Source organism: Cryphonectria parasitica (assembly GCF_011745365.1).
Source record: "Cryphonectria parasitica EP155 unplaced genomic scaffold M406scaffold_3, whole genome shotgun sequence".
Taxonomy (NCBI): domain Eukaryota; kingdom Fungi; phylum Ascomycota; class Sordariomycetes; order Diaporthales; family Cryphonectriaceae; genus Cryphonectria; species Cryphonectria parasitica.
In genome coordinates this window covers 1,037,249-1,055,172 of record NW_024468911.1, presented here as the reverse complement: position 1 = coordinate 1,055,172, position 17,924 = coordinate 1,037,249, and the positions used below count along the sequence as shown (strand labels likewise).

The window sequence follows — 17,924 nt, the reverse complement described above, 5'->3', positions numbered from 1 at the left end:
CCAGGGCGTGATGAATGATATACAGAGACCGCGATGCCATCATCTACTATCACCATGTACCACTGACATCGCCGGATGAGTCTCCTGTTGGCGGTGACTATCGGCCTGGTTGGAACAAGCTCGACTTCTCCAGCAGCTGGCCCAGCCTGCTGGCACCATCCTCGTCCGCAGGCGTAAAGTCAACAACAGTCTCGCAGTAGCTTCGACATATTTAAAACAACATGACACCAACAGGCAACTCGGCGGCAGCTGTGACTTTTTTGCCGAGACCATGATTTAAACACTGCTCTCTAGGGCGCGTTATATGATAGACATATAGAGGCGTCATGCCAAACACTATGTTTTACTCATTTAAAGTCCCTTCCTTAACGTACCTATCTGCGAAGTGTGCGTGATGTGTGACGCCATATCTATGTAACACAACCATTCTCTCCCCTTGTTTCTTTTCCTTTCTATATTTCTACCAAAAAAACCCTCTGATCTATTCATCATCTCCGAAAAACACCTTCACCGGCAGCCATGAATCGCCACACACCTTGAACCTCTCCTGAATACCATCCAGCGCCTTCACCTCCTCATCTGTCAGGCTCCATCCATCCAGCTCGAAGTTGGCCTGGATCCGCGACTCGGTCACACTCTTGGGCAGAACGCTGTAATCCCTCTGCAGGCCCCACATGAGCAGGACCTGCTGTGGTGACTTGCCCTTGGCCTTGGCGATGGAGAGCAGCGCCTCGTTCTTGGCGAGGGGCGAGTCGGTCGATCCCAGAGGTGAATATGCCGAAGCGTGGATGCCCTTTTCCTTGAGGTAGTCGAGCAGCTTGGGCGAGGGGTTGCACGGGTGCAGCTCGATCTGGTTAACAGCAGGCACGACCTAATTGTTTGTTTTTTGATCATGTCAGCATCATGTGGAGCTTTCGCAGAGGAAGGGAGTTGGGGAAAGAAGGGAGGATTGTTATTTCCACGCTCTCTCTCACCTTTGTGCTCTCGGCAGCCAGCAGCTTCTCCGTGTTCTTGATTCCAAAGTTGCTCACGCCGATGGCGCGCACCTTGCCGGAGCCGACGAGCTTCTGCAGCTCGCGCCAGGTGTCGACAAAGTCCCAGTCAGGGTAGTGCTTCTTTAGGTCCTCCGGGTCGGTCGAGCTGGGCCAGTGCATGAGGTACAGGTCGACGTAGTCGGTCTGCAGGGCGGTCAGGGAGCGGTCGATGGCCTCGGGTACGCGCTTGTGCCACGGGTTGTCGAGCTTGGTGGTCAGGAAAATCTCGCCTCGCGGCACGCCGGATGCCTTGATGCCGTCGCCTACTTCCTTTTCGTTGCCGTAGGCGAAGGCTGTGTCGATGTGGCGGTAGCCATGGCGGAGGGCGGCCTCGACGGCGTTCTTCACCTCGTTGGGCTTGGACTGCCAGGTGCCCAGACCGATGGCGGGTATCTTGGCGCCCGTGTTGAGGGTGAAGGTCTTGCTGTAGGATGGGGAAAGTTCCAAGGTTAGCAGATGAGGAATACCAGTTGTTGAGACGCGAGATGATGGCGAGAAAGAAGAGGGGTGCAGAGGGAGCTCTCACCTTGTGTTCTTGACAGCGGCCATGATTCTGGACATGAATAGAGTCTTATCTGGAGGGAGGTGTATGTATCTGCCTAGTGGTTGTATTATTCTGAGGACCAAAAGTAGAGATGGGAAGTGGAATTGTTTCAAGGGAAGAGACCGCAACAGAAATATGCAGAGAACGATCACGCAGTCACGGTTTATATGTGAACAATGTCGCCACTGAGCAAGGAGTGAATTGTTGCGGAGCTACGGGCCGAGTCAAATACGCACATGTACGTAGTGCTGCATCAGTATAGCAGTATAGCTTTATGGTAGAATTAGCGTGTCGCAGTATAGCTCGCTCCCTACCGTCGTGTGAGTGTGTGGGTTTGGCGGCTCAATCTGAGCTTCTTGCGCTCCTATCAGAAGAGCACAATGGGCGAGCGTCATGCCGCCTGTGGAAAACGTGAGGACGACCCCGCCGACGTCATGTGGGACAATTTCCGCCGAGGGGGGAAGGATCGCCCTGGGGGAAGTGTGACACCCCGGCTTGGACTTTTGTGGGACCAACCATTCTCCGCTGTTCGAGAAGAGGCAAAGAATCAAAGGAAGGAAGTTTTTTCTTGTTCGTGATATCATTGTTTCTCTGGGCTTTTACACATGTGTCTCTGGAATTTAACGCAAGACTATAATATTCGTGGTGACTGCCAAGGATAAGTCAGCCGTCAGTGTGAAGCTCACTGTTGGCCACAATAATCAGCTCACACGACTACTTGATTCTTGGTCACCTCCGGTGCGCACAACTCGCCTAAGATGTTCGAGCAGTCAAGGTCTTTCTTAGACTTCTGGAATACTGCAATGAAAATAATGAGATACATTCTTCTAAAAACTGCGAGTATTTTCTTGAACCCGGATTTGGATCTGTTATCTCTCTGCCATGTCGATTTCGAACTAGAAACGTCGGTAGAGTCTTGTCAAGTTATATCTGTGGGGAAGACAACCCTAGCCCTGACCACTTACATATATAAAAACACTCTTTTTGGGCGTCTTCTTTTCTTCATCTTCTTAGACAGCAATGCAATTCATTTTTTTCAATACTCACTGAGGTCATTATCTCCCTCACAATATCATGGATGCGCGGCATCACAATCTTTCTTGATTGTGCTCGTGCTAAGACATGATTTTGATTCACCATTGTGCTTCTGTAACGAATTGTCTGCGCCTTACAAATCTCGGTCGAATGCGTCATTCGTAGTGCTTGAAATCCAAGAGCTGCGGTACCCTCGTTTTGTCATATATCTTTGGCTGCGGTCTCATATTTTCCAAGATGGGCTTGTATAGAACGCGGCTGGACTTGGATAGGCAGGTCGTCGCCAATGCTTCTCTGTTCTAAGTTCAACCTTGGGAAATCATACTTCGACGAAATCTGTCCAAACTCGTGAACCAGACAGTTTTCCGCTTCTCTCTTGTGTTCGTCACATGCCTCATTATAATCAGAATGAGGGTGGTGTACTGACACGAAAGGGCGCCCATCGTCTTCTGGCGTAGAAAAGGTCATCACATCACCATCGCATCACCAGAGAGTACAAGACATATCAGTCTCTTAACTTTCGAGGCCCATATAGACCCACACTTTGGAAATTCCCTGGTCTACTTATTTTCTTGCATCATAACTGCGAAGGTGTTAATATAAATTCTGTAAAAAGAGCCGTATGCAAACCACACTATGTCATCCCGGTTTCACACCATCCCATCTCCGAGACCGAGCCAAAGCACCTGTTAATTTGTGCCGTTGCACGATAAAATCGACTAATGTTGGAGGAAAAGGACTAGTTGCTCCAGAACATGATCTAGGAAATTTCCTATTGCATGAGCTATCTTCTAGAACAGACTTGGGTGTATCCTCGCACCCGACTTCAGATTACCTATCTTGATCACACGGTTACTCAACCTACCCAAGTGCCCGTCTTCATAGCCTTCTGGGGTCTGCTATAGTGATATTGGCAGCGGCCCCGACGGATATCAAAGCAACCTGAGCTGCTCAGACATACGCAAGTCTCGGAGGCTAGCAAGACGCGCCGCGCGCTGGTACCTTGTAATATGGTAATATTCCGCTCTGTCGTCATCGTCGCAGCTTGCCTCTTGTACAAGAGGGGCGCTCGCCTCGAACAGGTGATTTCCTCGATGAGGGCGAAGCCACCTCCTATGGCGTGTCTTAAACCGCCGTTTTAGACGCAACGAAGAATCTGGGATGCGGACAACTTCAGACAAACAGCAATCCGATATACTGTGGGACCATAATTCATTCATAGGGCTAACAACTTGCAGCTGGCGGCTAAGTAATACGGAGATTTGGCAAAGAGGGTTGAGGAGGCTCATGATACGGTAATTGACTTGTGGAAATAATGAGAATAAGAGGAACTGATGCATAAGTTACATGTGTGTGAGCAAAATCTTTTGAGGAGATAGTAGAGTCAGAGATAGACCTTGGACGTAGTCCTTGCATATCATTACAACCGATTATCTGGTTGTGACATCGTACAGGCTTGACATATTACCTGAAAATCTAGTCATTATCTTTGCATTATCTCAACGCTTATGGCTACGACACGTTGATAGGGCTTCATTCATTGCCAGAAGATGGGCCCCAAGAGCGACTCTGTGCTCTCTCCGTTGGCAGTCACGTCTCCACCAGTCACGGCCCCGTCGAGGACGAGGCGGAGGAAGAGCACTACGACAGGAGCCAGGTCAAGAGTCCAGGCTGATGCTGAGCGCCAGGGCTCCCGGCCGTTATCTATTTTCGCCAAAGATGCCACGTCGGATGACTAGGACAAGGAATAACGAATTGGGGCAGACCCAGATCCCCTTCAACGACGGCCCCAAGCTATACGCATCCTTCTTGATCGAGTTCGGCGAGAGCGAGCGATACAACCAGGAGGACGCAGTCGTAGCCTTTGATCGGGCGGGCATGAGAGCGCAGGTTCCATCCTCGCTCCTACCTGGCTTGTTCAACAGTGCTTATTCGCACCTTGCTCGTCTCAACATCCGTGTCAAACCATCAACGCAGAGACCATTTGTCGACATCGCAGCCTGCGCCAAACACGGCTGACGCGTGAGCGTCCCCCAGCCCATCGCATGCCTATGCTTCCTCCACTACTACGTAGACTCGGAGGGAAGGAATGCATTCTTTTACTGATACCTAGATAAGCTAGGTTTGTTAGAGACAATCGATCATGGTTTTAATTGGCCTGCTCATATAGACGGAACCTCCGTCTCTGATAGTCACCAGCAACCCATGCATCTCACTACTCGAAAACCCCCTGCCCGTCGATATCGCTCCATAGCCACCCGTTTCAAGGACACAGTCAACGGCCAGAAACTTCGCGCTGAGAAAATATACAAATTCAAGGGAACTGATGCCAATCAGACAGATCTGGTTAAAGTCTCAAAGAATATCCCCCATGACTGGGCATGTTCGTATCCATACAGTACACCACCTTTGTTTATTTCCATACAATTGAGGCTCATTGCGCATCTTCAATGTTGTACAATGTCAGACCAATCAAATACAACCCTGGACAAAGAAACTGAGTACCTAGTAAAGCACAAATACAGGCACGACCCCATGCTCAGCAGCGAGCTGGTATTTATGGACGTTCTCGGCATTTAGGTTTTTGTTGGAAGACTAACTAGGGGACAATTGCTGGCTCGCTGGCTGTAAGAGTTTTGAAGAGATCATGAAAACACAGGCCGTCTGCAAAAGGACTCCCGGTCTCAAAACCCAGATTTACCTGACCCTTCATTAGGTCCCATCAACCCCATCCGTGCCGAGGAAGGTCTCCACCAATACTACCACCGCCTAATCCTTCTTGCACGCCAAAAAGTCATCGCCCGAAGCACCAGTGTGGGTAATCAGGCTGTCAAAGGTCCCCTTGGAATCAAAAATCACGCGGTCCGCTCCAGGGGCGCCGCCAGTGTAGACACTGTAGCTCGACAAGATCGGGAACTCGTACCACGGTCCGGAGCTGGGGAACGAAAAACCCTCATAGTCTTCATACTCGTGAGGATAGCCACCTGTTTTATTTTTAAGGAAGTTCTGTTGTCAGCGGATCTGATCGCGGTTGTCTTGATCTGGGACTTTGTGGGTGGGTTTTATGGGACTGTATATGTGCATGTTACATACCAGGTGCGGTACCGCTCTTGTAGTCCGAGTAACCCTGTGCCAGGGCCGCATCGATGTCTGATTGCCAGTAGCACACCGATCCGCATGTGTACACGCAGGTCTCCCTCCGCTCGACCTCTGCTGAGCTCACGACGGGGAGAGACAAGGCGGAGGCGCCGACCGCGGCGAGAAGGAGAGTCTTGAACTGTGGTAGACGTGTTGTTAGCTCTGTGTTCCTGTAAGGACATATTATAAAAAAGAGAAGGGAACCACACTAACCATCATGATGAAGATGTGCTGTGTAAGTTCTCTCTACTGGAATGCGAGACGAATACGGGCAAGACCTGGACAGGGCTGATTGACTTTGTTGACTGTAGACTAAGCGGGATGATCAGAAGACAATGAAGTGCCTCGAATATCTTGATGACTCTGGCATTGCCCTATTCATATTCTTCCATGCTCTCTTATCATCACAGCGATGTTGTTCTTGGCCGCAGTTGACCGATACACCCACCTCCACTGCGGCCGCAACATACAAGGTTTGACTACACACGAAGGGAACAACAACGGCATAGATAGTTAGTTACCACGTTACCCCACGGCAAAACATCAAGAAACACTGATTCATACACGTGAACATTCCTGTGGTTGGCAAGAGATGCATGCAGTTTATCAACAAATAGTCAAGTGAGTCCACAATCCAAATGCCACCTTCTAAATCCATACAAGCCGCGCCAAGTAAGACGCCGTGAAAGTTTCCCTCCCTTTCCGTCAATGTCCACCGAACCTCGGCAGGGCGTGTCGCGAACCAGAGGTGGAGGGCTCGAGGTCGAGCCATTTGATTGGGGGGCCCTTGGACGCCGGCCCCCCTCAGTGGTGGCCCACACGAAACAACCCAATCATGTCTTAGCTACAGGCCTAAAGGGGGAATCTGCCAAGGGGCTTTTTGATAAGCTTAATTTGACGGCGCCCTTCTGCCAAGGCCACCGGTGGATGCTTTCTCGTCGCGGGTCGCGGGGGATGGTCTGTTTCCCCAAGAAGAGGAGAGATACTGAGTGTTTTCGAATGTGCTGACGGTTAGTAATTTTCTTGACACCTTCTTAAGGGAGGTTCGCGGGCCCTGCAACGTCTAGTGCTGGCGTGTATGTTTTCTTACGAGCGTGTGTGTGTGTGTCGCTGAATGGAGTTCTTATGCCTGCCACTATTACCTTCTGCATGAATTATCCCACTCTTGCGCCCACAATCTCTTGGCAACTAGCTCATGTCTTCCAGGTGACCCATGATTTCCTTCGTCGCGTCTTTCCGAATACGATGCTCCAACCACGACGTGTTCCGACCGCCGTGCTTCAACGACGACTTTTTAGTGCAACAAACACTCTCGAGCGGCCATGTCTACCACACGAGATAAGAACATTAACCAGTCAATTCCACTGCGCTGAGTTCCTTCCAGGACACTCTTCATGGTGATATTATCAATCCTTCCCAAAATGTGCTGCTGCGAAGCTTCTCCTTGGCCGAACACTCCTTGTCCAAGTCCTCAGCCTTTAGAACAATTTCAGTCCAGTGACTCTGGCCGATTGCCAGGTTAACACTGTCGACATTCTCGTCGAACAAGTCGCCATATCCAGTAAACACGCGGAATACCTGTCTCAGGACATACTTTAGACAGCAAGCCCTCACTGCCTACATGTCCACCGACGGAGATTCGCTTCGGTCAAAGGCAAAATTGCATAGCCTTCCTGTGCATTCTGCGAAAACACAGGGACCGATTCAGACGCCCACACATGTTGATAGTGTGACACGTCTGGCCCCAGAAGAGAAGAGGGCATTTTTGTGTGGCACGACACCATCGGAGGATGCATCAATAACCATCTTGGTACCGCGAAGTCGATCAACCCGTACATATATGGGTCCATTCCGTGACCAGGAGTGAAGCTCTCACCCCTCTTGAAATAATCTTTCGGGTCTGTATTGGTAAGCTCTTGAGAAGGGGCTGAAAGGAAGTATAGAGGGTTGTGATTGTGAAGAATGATGATGTTGGGATGTGATGGGAAAGAAATTACGGAGGGGCTGACACACGATTTGAATGTTGAAACGATTTCTTGTTCACTAACCGGGAACTTTGGGCAGTCGATGCTGCTCGTGTCCATAGCGACTGCTCAAATATAAGACCCTTGTGCATTGCACCTTCTAAGGTGACCGAGAGTAAGGGAATCGTAGCCGTAGCTTGGCCTGTTTGGATGAAAAATATTTAGAATCAGAAACGCAGCTGGTTACATGTCATCTATAATTGAAATTGCAGGTACACTTTATCTTTCAATTTTATTATACTTATTTGTCTTTCTCCCTCTAATCACAAACGGATAAGAGACTGGTATTCGTACTGGTTGACGATCCCAGATTACAGCCTGTGCCTGAAGTGTGGTGGTATATCCAACGGCAAAGGTGGAACACCACCCCTTCTACAATTTGGTTTAATTGAAGTTTCTATCCATATTGTACTTCACTAATGAGGAATCAACTGGAAGTCTGCATTCTTCCGCATTTACCCGTCTGCCAATCGTCTCATCTCGAAAATTCCTCTCCACGACAAGCCAGATCCTAGCACAGGCTTAAGAATTACTCAAGTGAGCACTTACAACAGTATCATGTCTCCAGACAACTGATCGGCATATTTAAGCCCAGATTGGGTGCATTTGCCATTGTGCAAACTCAGTGTTATCCTTGACCTGCAGACTACCTTTTTTTTCTTTTTTTTTTTGCGGTACCAAGTCAAGCTGAAGTAAATAACTAGGTCGTGGGGCCGACTCTCCCTCGCGTCTCAAGACTCTGTTGAATAGAAATAAACTCATCAGTCCATATCTGCGTCACCCGCTTCCTATGCCAGCGACAGCTATAGGTATCCAGCCAGTACCATCCTACCGTCACCATCAAACGTATTTCCCCAATGCACCTGAATTCCTGTTCATCGAGGACCTCATATGCCCCCTACCACCCAGTCAGACTTTGTACGCCCTGTGCTGGAAAGTACGACTGTGTTGTATCAATCTCCGCCGCGAGACCCGTTTCCGGATCATCTTGGGCCTGCCCAGGACTGACCTCAGGGAGGTCCTGGATCCAAGCCATTATTCTCCTATTGTCTAATTTTCATTTTATATGACCCTGCGTTAGCAGAATACCCAACTACACAAAGACGAAAGACTCAAGAATGCCCTTTTTATAACATAGGCAACCCTTAAAAGATGTATTGTTGGATTCCTTCCTCCTAGTTATTTTGCGTGCGATGCTGCAAGGTGAGTGAGTCAGCAACTTACTCCAGAACGACGGCCCGATGACTTTGAGGGCTCCCAGATGGTCCTCGGAGTGGAGGATGTTGCTTGGAATAGGCGCATCTAGCTGCTGTGCACTGATTCTGGAAGGTCCGGTTCGTGATAACCAGCTCATCTTTGCTTGGGTTATTGGAGGATTTGGCTCAGCAGATGGGCTTGGTGGAGCGAAGGTTGTATGTAGGCCTGTCTGCAAATTTGAAAATCCTGTCCTTTTTCTTCTTCTTCTTATACCTTCTAGAAGAGAAAATCCCAATAGATCAAGGGGAAAAGAAGTAGGAGTGTTGATTTATGTAGTCACGGAAAGAGCTCTGCTGAATCACACTTGACTGTGATGTCTGAAGCCTAGTCATGCATTGTGTTTTGTGTCTTGTCATGCTATGAACAATAGATGGATAGTGTACATCAGGTAAAAGGGGTGACCAGCCCAAGTGACTGGGAAATGCACGAGTAGTTCATATAGCTGTTGGATGCCAGGCCCTGCACAGATGGAACTCATATTCCTGGACGGGGAGTTTGTAGCTCAGGCAGTCATGTCTGACGGTGTTGCTGCCCACCTTAATAAGCAAACTAAGGACTGCCTGGCGCAACTTAGCAAGCAAAGGATGTTTCGATGTTGGCTACGTCTAGGATTAGACCTCGTACTGAGATACTGTATATCCCATATAGTATTGGGTCATCGGCACTGTACTGTAAATGTGGTCCATCTTGTGAATTAAAGATCTCTTCGCAGATGGAGGTAGAACACACTCAGTCACGACAGACACAGCTCAGTAACTTTTGATATTCATTTATTCATTTATAATCATGGAAATGCTTGCAGTGTCCGACAATTTGCCACTTATCCTGAATAGCCTGTCTGGTCAGAGACACTAAATACAGCACTTCAGGAGGAGACTTCTCCCTCGTCGGCATCGCTTGTTCTATCGCTCTTTGCCGCTGAACGCTAATCTCTACACCACAAAATAGGGAAAACTACGAGAGCGGGTTGCAGGTGAATGCGGCACGGACAGTTCCGGCGTGATACTGGTTAATCTGCGTGGAGGGAGGGAAAGATAAGCCCAACTGTAGTAATCATAAAGACAAGCAACTAGACAGAACAGAAAAAGACTTACGATATCCGCAATGCTGGCGTAGGTCCCGCCGACGAGGACAATAATGCCAATGACAAAGACGAGGGCGTTGAGAAGGGCTAGAGGGAGGTTCTTGCGCTCGTACCACTTGCCCTCCTTGACAAGCTTGAACCACATCCAGGCGGGGAAGTAGAAGGTGAAGCCGGAGATGAAGAGGCACGAGCAGATGGAGAGCAAGTCGGAGAAGAAAGGAATGGCCTCGGCGATGACCCAGGCAATAATAGTGATGAAGGTGATGAGAACGAGCCAGGTGATCCAGCCCTTGCGGGTGTTGATGAAGCGGACGACGCTGTCCTTGTAGTAGCGGCCATGGATGTAGCGGCCGACGACAGTCGTGTTGATGGAGCCCGAGATGAAGATGACGGGCAGCGCAATGCCAAAGGCAACCCTGCTGAGGACGGGGCCGGCGGAGAGGAGGGCGGGCGACTGGACGCTCTGGCCCACAAAGGCGTAGATGAGGGCGCCCGTCAGGGTGTAGATGATGATCTCGATGATGCCCAGGGCCCAGATGGACTTGATGTAGTCCTTGGGGCTGTGCATCTCGTCCATGAAGGAGAACTGGCAGACGGCAAAGGAATAGGCGAAGACGATGTTGCCGAGGGAAACAAAGGCCTCGACAAAGGTCAGGCCCTCCTTGGGCCAGGCTGACCAATCAGAGTGGGTGATGGTACCCTGAGCAGACTCGATTCCCGTGCCGATGATGGTGATGCCGATGGCAAGCATGATGCTGGCGAAGTCGATGTAGCCCAGAATGGCGACCTCGGCGAACGAAGGAGGGATGGCGAGCAGCAGCAGGATGATGGCAGAGACGACGGCGAAGACAATGGAGCAGAGGCCGTTGCCGTTGTCGGTGATGTTGCCGAAGGCGATAGCTCCGGTCAGCGTGTGGGAACCGACGAGGAAGGTCAGCTGGGTGCAGAACATAGCGCCGACGAGCTCGTAGCCGAAGCGGCCCATGAGCATCCCTCCAGCATCAGCATAGTGCGAGATGTGAGGATGAAGCAATTTGACCTGGCCGACGACGTGCGAGCTGTAGATGGCAATCAGGCCCAGGCCCACGCAGACGATGACACCAGCGACCATTCCCAGGTTCGCAAACGCAGAGGGGACGGAGAGAGAGCCCAGTGCGATGGCCTCGACAATGAGGACGACGGTGAGGCGCTTCCAGCCCAGACGGTGGAACTTGTCGTGGCCCTCGGCGGCCTTGCGCTTCTCGAGGTCGGTCCAATCCGTCACCTCACCGGCCATCTGGTCCTGGCCAAACATCCCTGAGGGCTGCGAGTTGGTCGAGCTGAGGGTCTTCTCGACCTTGGTATCGCTAGGCGTCCCTGTGGCGGTGTTGATGTTGAGGTCGCCCATCTTGTTTCAGCCGAAGGAAGAGAGAGACCTGCGAGTCTTCGTCGGGGTGTCGTCGACGAGAGGAAGTAGTATGATATTTTCGAGAAGAGGGTGAGATGGGTTTGCGTGTCTTTCTGTTGTGTGGGACCTCGCAAAATTTTTGAATTCTTGGCCAGGTTTTGACGTGGGTCTTTTCTTCGTCTTTGTCTTTCTCTCTCTTCTTCTACTCCAGGAAGAAAGGGAAAAAAAAAAAGGACGCGCAACTTTTCTTGGCAAATAATTCAAACAGTTAAGCCGAGATGAGAAGGGAGTAAGAAGGGAAGGGGGGATGGCAGGCACAGGTTTAGACCAGTGTCAGTAGCGTCGTTGCTAGGAAGGGACAACTTTGCGCTAGATCTACAAATCGACGCTGGTGGTGATGATGACGTCCCCGTTGCCTGCTTAGAAAGCTTCGTGATGGACTTTAGGTGGTTTGTCGTGCTAAGGGTGATAGTAGTGGGTAGAGGAGGGAAGAATGGCAAGGACCACTTATTGCACCGTGTCACGTCGACGAGAGTCAAGAAGAGAGGAAGACGGAGAGAGAGGAAGAGGGTATTGTTGTATATAGTCTCGAAAAGGAATGAAAAGGAGGAAACTAGCCAAAGTTAAATAAATACCAACAACAATAACGATCACACAAAAAGAATAGATACGACCGAGACAAGACAGGCAGGGCTTGCATCGTTACCTTAGTCAGGACCACCAGACACGGCGACAGACTGGTCAGCCCATCCTTCCCTTATCTCTCAGTCGAGACTAAACAACAAAGGCTCAGGCACAGTGGAGGGGACTGGGAATAATGGAGCAAAAGACTCGGATATAGTAGAATCACTCTGGGTTAAAAGCGGCCGAGAAAGGAAGACTAGCCCTAGGGCCAGGGCAGGGCAGGGCAGGGCAGGGCAGGAACAGCAAGCATGACGCAGAAGGCGAATGGTCGATCCTGGCACTATCATCTAGTACACACAGTAAGTGGTAACGGGCCGGCCAGCGCGGAATTTTACCGGGAGGACAAGGCTGAGTGAGCAAGTGAGGAGCTCCGAAGCCTCGGCCAAACAGAGAAGGAGAGAAAAAAACAAAAAGGTGACGAACGAACGGACCGAACTATGATGCAGGGACCCTGGGAATGCCCCGCGTGGGGAAGCGTGGCCCAAGCAGATAAGGAACCAGAAAACATTTTAGATCTAAGATCTTGTCATAATTATTGACGAGAAGCGTGCAGGCCTGGGGAGGGAGAAAGGAGGGGGGAGGGGAGGGAGAAAGCAAAGACAGAGCGAGGGTGAGGAAGAATCTGCTGCATAATTTGTGTGCGCCGAATCTACCCGGCTGCAACAGCAGTTGGGGTACAAAAAGTTAGAGGACCAGTACAAGAAAAAAGGAACAAAGAAAGAGAAAGATCTGCATGAAAGTACTGTCATGTCGTTTCTCTGGGCCCAGGTGGTTTTCACCTCGTAATATGGTGGAGCCGTGACCAATTCGTTATGAAAGAATTTGCCCATAAGAACAGGGTGCAATACCAGACGTCAGGCCAAGCTCGCGGCTCTGCGGGGGCCCGCCGAGTCATTGCTTGACACACGGGAAGCCCGGAAATGCCCAGCACAAGCATTTACTTCCCGTAATGGGTTCCACTCTGGCCCTTCCAGTCCCCTGTCGATCGACTCTTGTCCCGCCATGTACCGACCCGCTGCGATCCGCCCGGCGTGAGCCGTTCCCTTGCAAGCCACACCTTGAAAAACTGGCAAGCCTTGTCCTGATGACTGGTTCTCCTTCTACCATGGTACCGTACTACGTGGTACTGTGGTATGCAGTACAGTATTGAGAACGAAGACAAAAGAGCGCTCAGCCCCCCGCTCATAATCCTTCTCCCCTTTCCCCGGTCTCACCCGAAATTGGAATTCCGAGTCTCCTCTCAGGCTCCTTATTTTCTCTGTCTTCTCTATTCTCGGTCAAACTTCGAACTTTCATGGCGTGTTGCATAGATAAGCCAGATGGAGGTCTAACCAGTTGAATTTTTCTCTTTCGTAGTTGATGCGTAATTCAGCATCGTAAGTAAAAAAAAATTAACCTTGACCTTAGAAGTATACTATCATGAAATGATTTCCTGCAACCTGTCCTGCCTACTCAAGTACTTATGCCGTACTATTCTTCTCCAATCCCTTTTCCTTGCTTTTCACTGACCGCAAGACGGTCATCGAAGCTTGGTTGAGTGAGAATTTGTCAAAGAGGCAAAAAAAGGAAAAACAAGAAACCCTTGCCACACGTCATTGCCTTCCGCCACCACTGTCCACTCATCTCCCCATGCCTGCATGCATGTACTATAGTACCATGAACAGTACATATGCATGAGCCTGATATGTATAGGGCCAATGGAGGCCCAAGAACTTCCCTTCCAGAAGCCTTCTGAATGTAGTAGCTGCAGGCGGGACGCCTCATTTACTCCTGAGCAACAACCCCCCCCCCCCCACCTGGTTGCCTCCTTACTGAGCCATACGGCTGAAGTTCCTTTCCTCGCTGCTGGTCGAGGAAAAGCCCAGCAGCTTGACATCTCCGAACACATAAGCATATAGTAGACAATCCAAAGCCCTCCTTCCATTTCCCTCCAGACACCGAGACTAGTATCGACGTCCCAGCCCATTAGATCCTCATCCTGCACCAGCACCATGACGGAGCATGACCAACATATAACCCCTTCTAAAAGGACGACACCCTGTCGTCACCACTCGAGTCACGTTTATGCTTTGAGCGTCGTAGGCACTAGCAATCTCCCCTTCCGCCCCCCTGCCTTGCTCTTCCCCACGGGGTAAGACGATAAAAAGGGGTTCTGGCTGGGCACAAGGGAGGTGGTGACATGGCGCCCGTCATGTCACGTTGATGGCATGCATGCATGTGTACTTAAGGGCCAAGCTGCGGGCTGGCTGGCTGGCTGCATTGTTGTGGGACGTGCTGTCTGTTAGATCACTTTGCGGTCTTTCACGTGCCCTCGACAGTGGGAACAGCCTTGAAGGTTACTCATTCTGATATTGTCTGACCGCCAGGCTTTCTTTGGCAGTAGTCCAGCTATGAACTATGGTTGGTATGCCAGTCATCTTCCGAAATCAAAAACGTAAGGGGGTATCTCAAATCATGTCTATCCATCCGTCCATCCTTCCATCTGTGAAGGGAGGAAGAGGAAGAAAAACCAAGGGCATATGCGCGTCTGTGTGTGTGGGGGTCACTGCACATCGACAGTGCAGAGCGTCCTCGCAAATTCCACAAAACCCTTTGTAAAAAGTATCCAATCCCTCCTCCTGTGGGCTCGCTTTCGGAAACGAACCCTGTCTCAAAACACAAGCGCGGATGTTTTCCGAAATCTGGCACAGACCTGTACCTGTCGGTCACGCGACATCCACTTCAGTACTCATCATCATCATCTCCCCCGAACTCGTCGTCGTCGCCCTCGTTATTATTGTACTGCCCTTCATCATCTTCCTCAACATCGTCCTCGTCCTCCTCCACACCTTGCGTATCGTGCATGTCCTCATCATCGTCCACGGAAGCTGTCTCGCTGCCAGCACGGCTGGTCTGTCGGCTGGCCATCTCGCTACCAATCACAGAGCCCGGGCCGCCACGGCCAGAGAGCATTCTCTTGAGGGCATCGTAGTCGAACTTCTTGGAGACCTGGTGGCGCTTGATGGTGGCTATGGCGGCGTCGCCTGCGGAGCTGGCTGGCGTCGACTGACCTTCCCCGATACGAGGCTTGCGGTGGTTCTTACGGGGCTTCTTGGGAGGTGTTGTCTTCGCCTTGTACTCCTTCTCCTGCTGTTGGCGGAGCCAATCCTTGTTCTCGTTGAGCCACAGCTGCTCTTTCATCTGAGACTCCTCTTCAGTCAGCAGGCAGTTGAGTACCTCTGGGTCGTTGGCGAACTCGTCGTCGGCCACATCGGGAGCGTCGATCGATCCCTCTCCTTGGTACCTGGCCGGTCGCATGGACGCACTGATGTCTAGCAGCTGCTCCTTCGTCTTGCCAGACCACTTCTCGGCGGCTTTCCACATGTCTGAGTCCGCATTCATGATGTCCTGCTCGATTTTCTGTGCCTTCTCCAACTCTTCATCCTGCCAGTTCTCTCCGAAATCAAAGCCTCTCATGGCACTGCCGTTCAGACGGCCCTTTCGCACAGATTTTGCTCCTGGGTGAACTCCACCTGTCGTAACGGCGGCCGCGTCCGCGCCCAGCAGGTCGGAACCTGGCAGCGGCACGTCACCATACTTGGAGGCCAAAGCATCCTCCATGTCCTGGTCATCCTCAGGATTAGCCTCGCCGAGGTCGTCCTCGGTGATGGCTGGGACCTGTGGGCTGATGGATCTGGATGGAGATCGAGGTCCAGGGGGGAGAGCGGGAATTGCGAAGCCATCCGAGTCGGTCTGGGTTTGTGGAGGCTGTTGTGAAGGCGCTTGCGAAGGCTGAGGGGTCGATGGGCTGCCGCTTGTAGAAGCGGAGCTGTTGGCGGCAGGCTCCTCGGTTCGTTGTCTCTTATTAGAGGTGTCATCAGAGAGTCCGTCTTTGTCTGCATCGGCGGCAGCTAGCTTCCGTTTGCGACTCGCCTCCCTCTTTTTCTGTATCTCGTCTCGGTACTCCTTGGTCTGGCGATAGAAGGCAGGTGGGTCGTGTGTCTCCCCAATCAGGTCCTTTTCCCTGAAGTGGGCGATGCTCATTTTTGCAGAGTCGACCCGGGCGAACTCGTCCAGACGCTGCCTCAGGGTAGCTGTGGTCGTCTTGGCAACATACGAGACTTCTTCAGCGGTGCGGCGGAAGTTGTTCATCCTGGCGGCAACCATGACGGCGGAGCCACACACACCCGCCGGCTTACGACCAGTATTGATCCAGTCGCGATCCATCCTCGAGACGATGCGTACAGCGTCTTTCTGGACCTTCTCGGTCTCGAGATCGAATCCGAGCCGACTGCACATGCTCTTGATGATGTCCTCGGGAAACAGCGGCTCAAAGGGGCAGTCCTTGGCGGGATCACTGTAAAGCATGGCAAGTAGCTTCTTGAAGGTCCTGCCGAGTCTGAAGACGTCGATGTTGATGACGTCGGCAATGTCGATGAGCATGGTCCTTGTGTTTCCAGAGTTCCGCACGGCCCAGTAGACAGCGGCACCCGCACCACGGTCAGTAGTCCTGCCGCGGAGGAAGCCCCTGGCCTGCATGTGCTTGAACTGAGCCATGGCCACGTCGGCGATGCGAGAGGGCAGCTGACACTTGAGGACGATACCGTTGATGGCGTTCTGACCAGTCCTTAGAGTTTCGATGTTGTTGGGACCGTCGCCGCCGCCAGCAACGCGTCGGCGACCGTTTTGCATCGTCATACGATGACCGGCCTCGCCAAACCCGATGTTGACACCCTGGGCGTAGGCCTGACCATTCGCAGCTTCGCCAAACTGGACCTCACTGACAATGTTGATCTGATCCGTAGCTTCATAACCGCAGGACTTGCAGATTCCGTCCTCACCCACGTCAGGTGATGTACACTTGGGGTTGATGCATCTAGACTGAAGCCCGATGGCTGCAGTGCCAGGGCCGGTAGCTGAGGGAGGGGGAGGAGAGCCGGCTTGGGAGGAGGCCCTGCTGGCGCTGCTGGCATTGAGCTGGGCCTTCTGCTTGCGGCGCCAGTCCCGATCTTGAACAGCACGGGCAGGGTTGAAGGTTGGCTTGTTGGGCTTGGGGGTGCCCGCTTTTCGCGTTGTCCTGACCATGGACGACATGGTCGCGTGGTCTTTTGTAGGAAATAGCTATGAGAGTGGTGATGAACCGCAGAACAGAGTCGAGAGTTGTTGGGTTTTGAAGGGATGTAGGTGAAGCTGAGCTGGTGAGAGAGGAAGGTGGCGATGATGCCTGGGGCTAGAGTTGGTGATGGATGACGACCTTTCGGGCTGAGTCACCGTCTCTCTTGATAGATTTGATGGATGATGAGTTGCCGATGTAGGTTGCCAATCAATGTATGATGAGCAAAGCAGAGAAGTAGAGATCGGGGGGGCCAAGAATGAGCTTGTGGTTGCCTTGAGATGAAAAGCTGGTGAGAAGCTGCACGATGAAGGTGCCCTTATGAACAAGTGAAGAGTGTAATGCCATTGGGCGATGTTGGGCGTGGTGGGTGTGGTGGGTGTGGGCTTCAGTGGCAGGAGAGTGTGGTGATGCGAAGTTGAGAAAAATTGGGGGGTGCTGGCCACTTGGTGCGTCGGTAGCTCAATGGAAAAACTGGTCGGTTGTGAACAATGCCCCGCGCGAAAAATCACCGTAGTGCGGCGGGGGGGTTGAGAAATGGCGCTAGACAGTTTACTGCTGGGTCCTGCTTATGTAATATCCAGCAGTCATGACGGCAAAGATCGGTGGGCACTGTTGGTTCGAACCTGGTTTTCCATTCTTTGC

At 51.5% G+C, this 17,924-nt stretch overlaps 4 protein-coding genes across 4 annotated transcripts; all 4 read right to left on the bottom strand.

Moving 5' to 3' along the window:
• Positions 1-322: 322 nt before the first annotated feature.
• On the bottom strand, positions 323-1,583 carry M406DRAFT_345220 (aldose reductase; the record flags this gene model as incomplete). The annotated part of the gene is made up of 3 exons (XM_040922055.1): positions 323-871; positions 975-1,458; positions 1,561-1,583. The coding sequence occupies 3 exons, from the start codon at positions 1,581-1,583 to the stop codon at positions 482-484; spliced, it is 897 nt and encodes a 298-aa protein (XP_040777882.1). The 3' UTR covers positions 323-481.
• A 3,799-nt stretch (positions 1,584-5,382) lies between these two features.
• M406DRAFT_328034 (ribonuclease-domain-containing protein) lies at positions 5,383-5,970 on the bottom strand (the record flags this gene model as incomplete). Its single annotated transcript, XM_040920280.1, has 3 exons — positions 5,383-5,597; positions 5,707-5,890; positions 5,965-5,970. The coding sequence occupies 3 exons, from the start codon at positions 5,968-5,970 to the stop codon at positions 5,383-5,385; spliced, it is 405 nt and encodes a 134-aa protein (XP_040777881.1).
• Positions 5,971-9,788: 3,818 nt separating this feature from the next.
• Positions 9,789-10,950, bottom strand: M406DRAFT_355404 (N amino acid transport system). The gene is made up of 2 exons (XM_040923159.1): positions 10,127-10,950; positions 9,789-10,046 (listed from the first exon to the last, which is right to left on the bottom strand). The coding sequence occupies exons 1-2, from the start codon at positions 10,865-10,867 to the stop codon at positions 9,987-9,989; spliced, it is 801 nt and encodes a 266-aa protein (XP_040777880.1). The 5' UTR covers positions 10,868-10,950; the 3' UTR covers positions 9,789-9,986.
• A 3,577-nt stretch (positions 10,951-14,527) lies between these two features.
• On the bottom strand, positions 14,528-17,251 carry M406DRAFT_287879 (uncharacterized protein; the record flags this gene model as incomplete). The annotated part of the gene is made up of 3 exons (XM_040918767.1): positions 14,528-15,664; positions 15,755-15,948; positions 16,096-17,251. The coding sequence occupies 3 exons, from the start codon at positions 17,249-17,251 to the stop codon at positions 14,909-14,911; spliced, it is 2,106 nt and encodes a 701-aa protein (XP_040777879.1). The 3' UTR covers positions 14,528-14,908.
• Between the last annotated feature and the right edge of the window lie 673 nt (positions 17,252-17,924).

What these genes read in the sequence shown, in the direction of transcription:
- M406DRAFT_355404 (XM_040923159.1), bottom strand. Translation starts at nt 10,867, where the DNA reads ATGCTTGCCATCGGCATCACCATCATCGGCACGGGAATCGAGTCTGCT. An exon ending in ACGCCAGCATTGCGGATATC is followed by an intron (nt 10,047 to 10,126) that starts GTAAGTCTTTTT and finishes CCCTCCACGCAG; the next exon opens with ATTAACCAGTATCACGCCGG.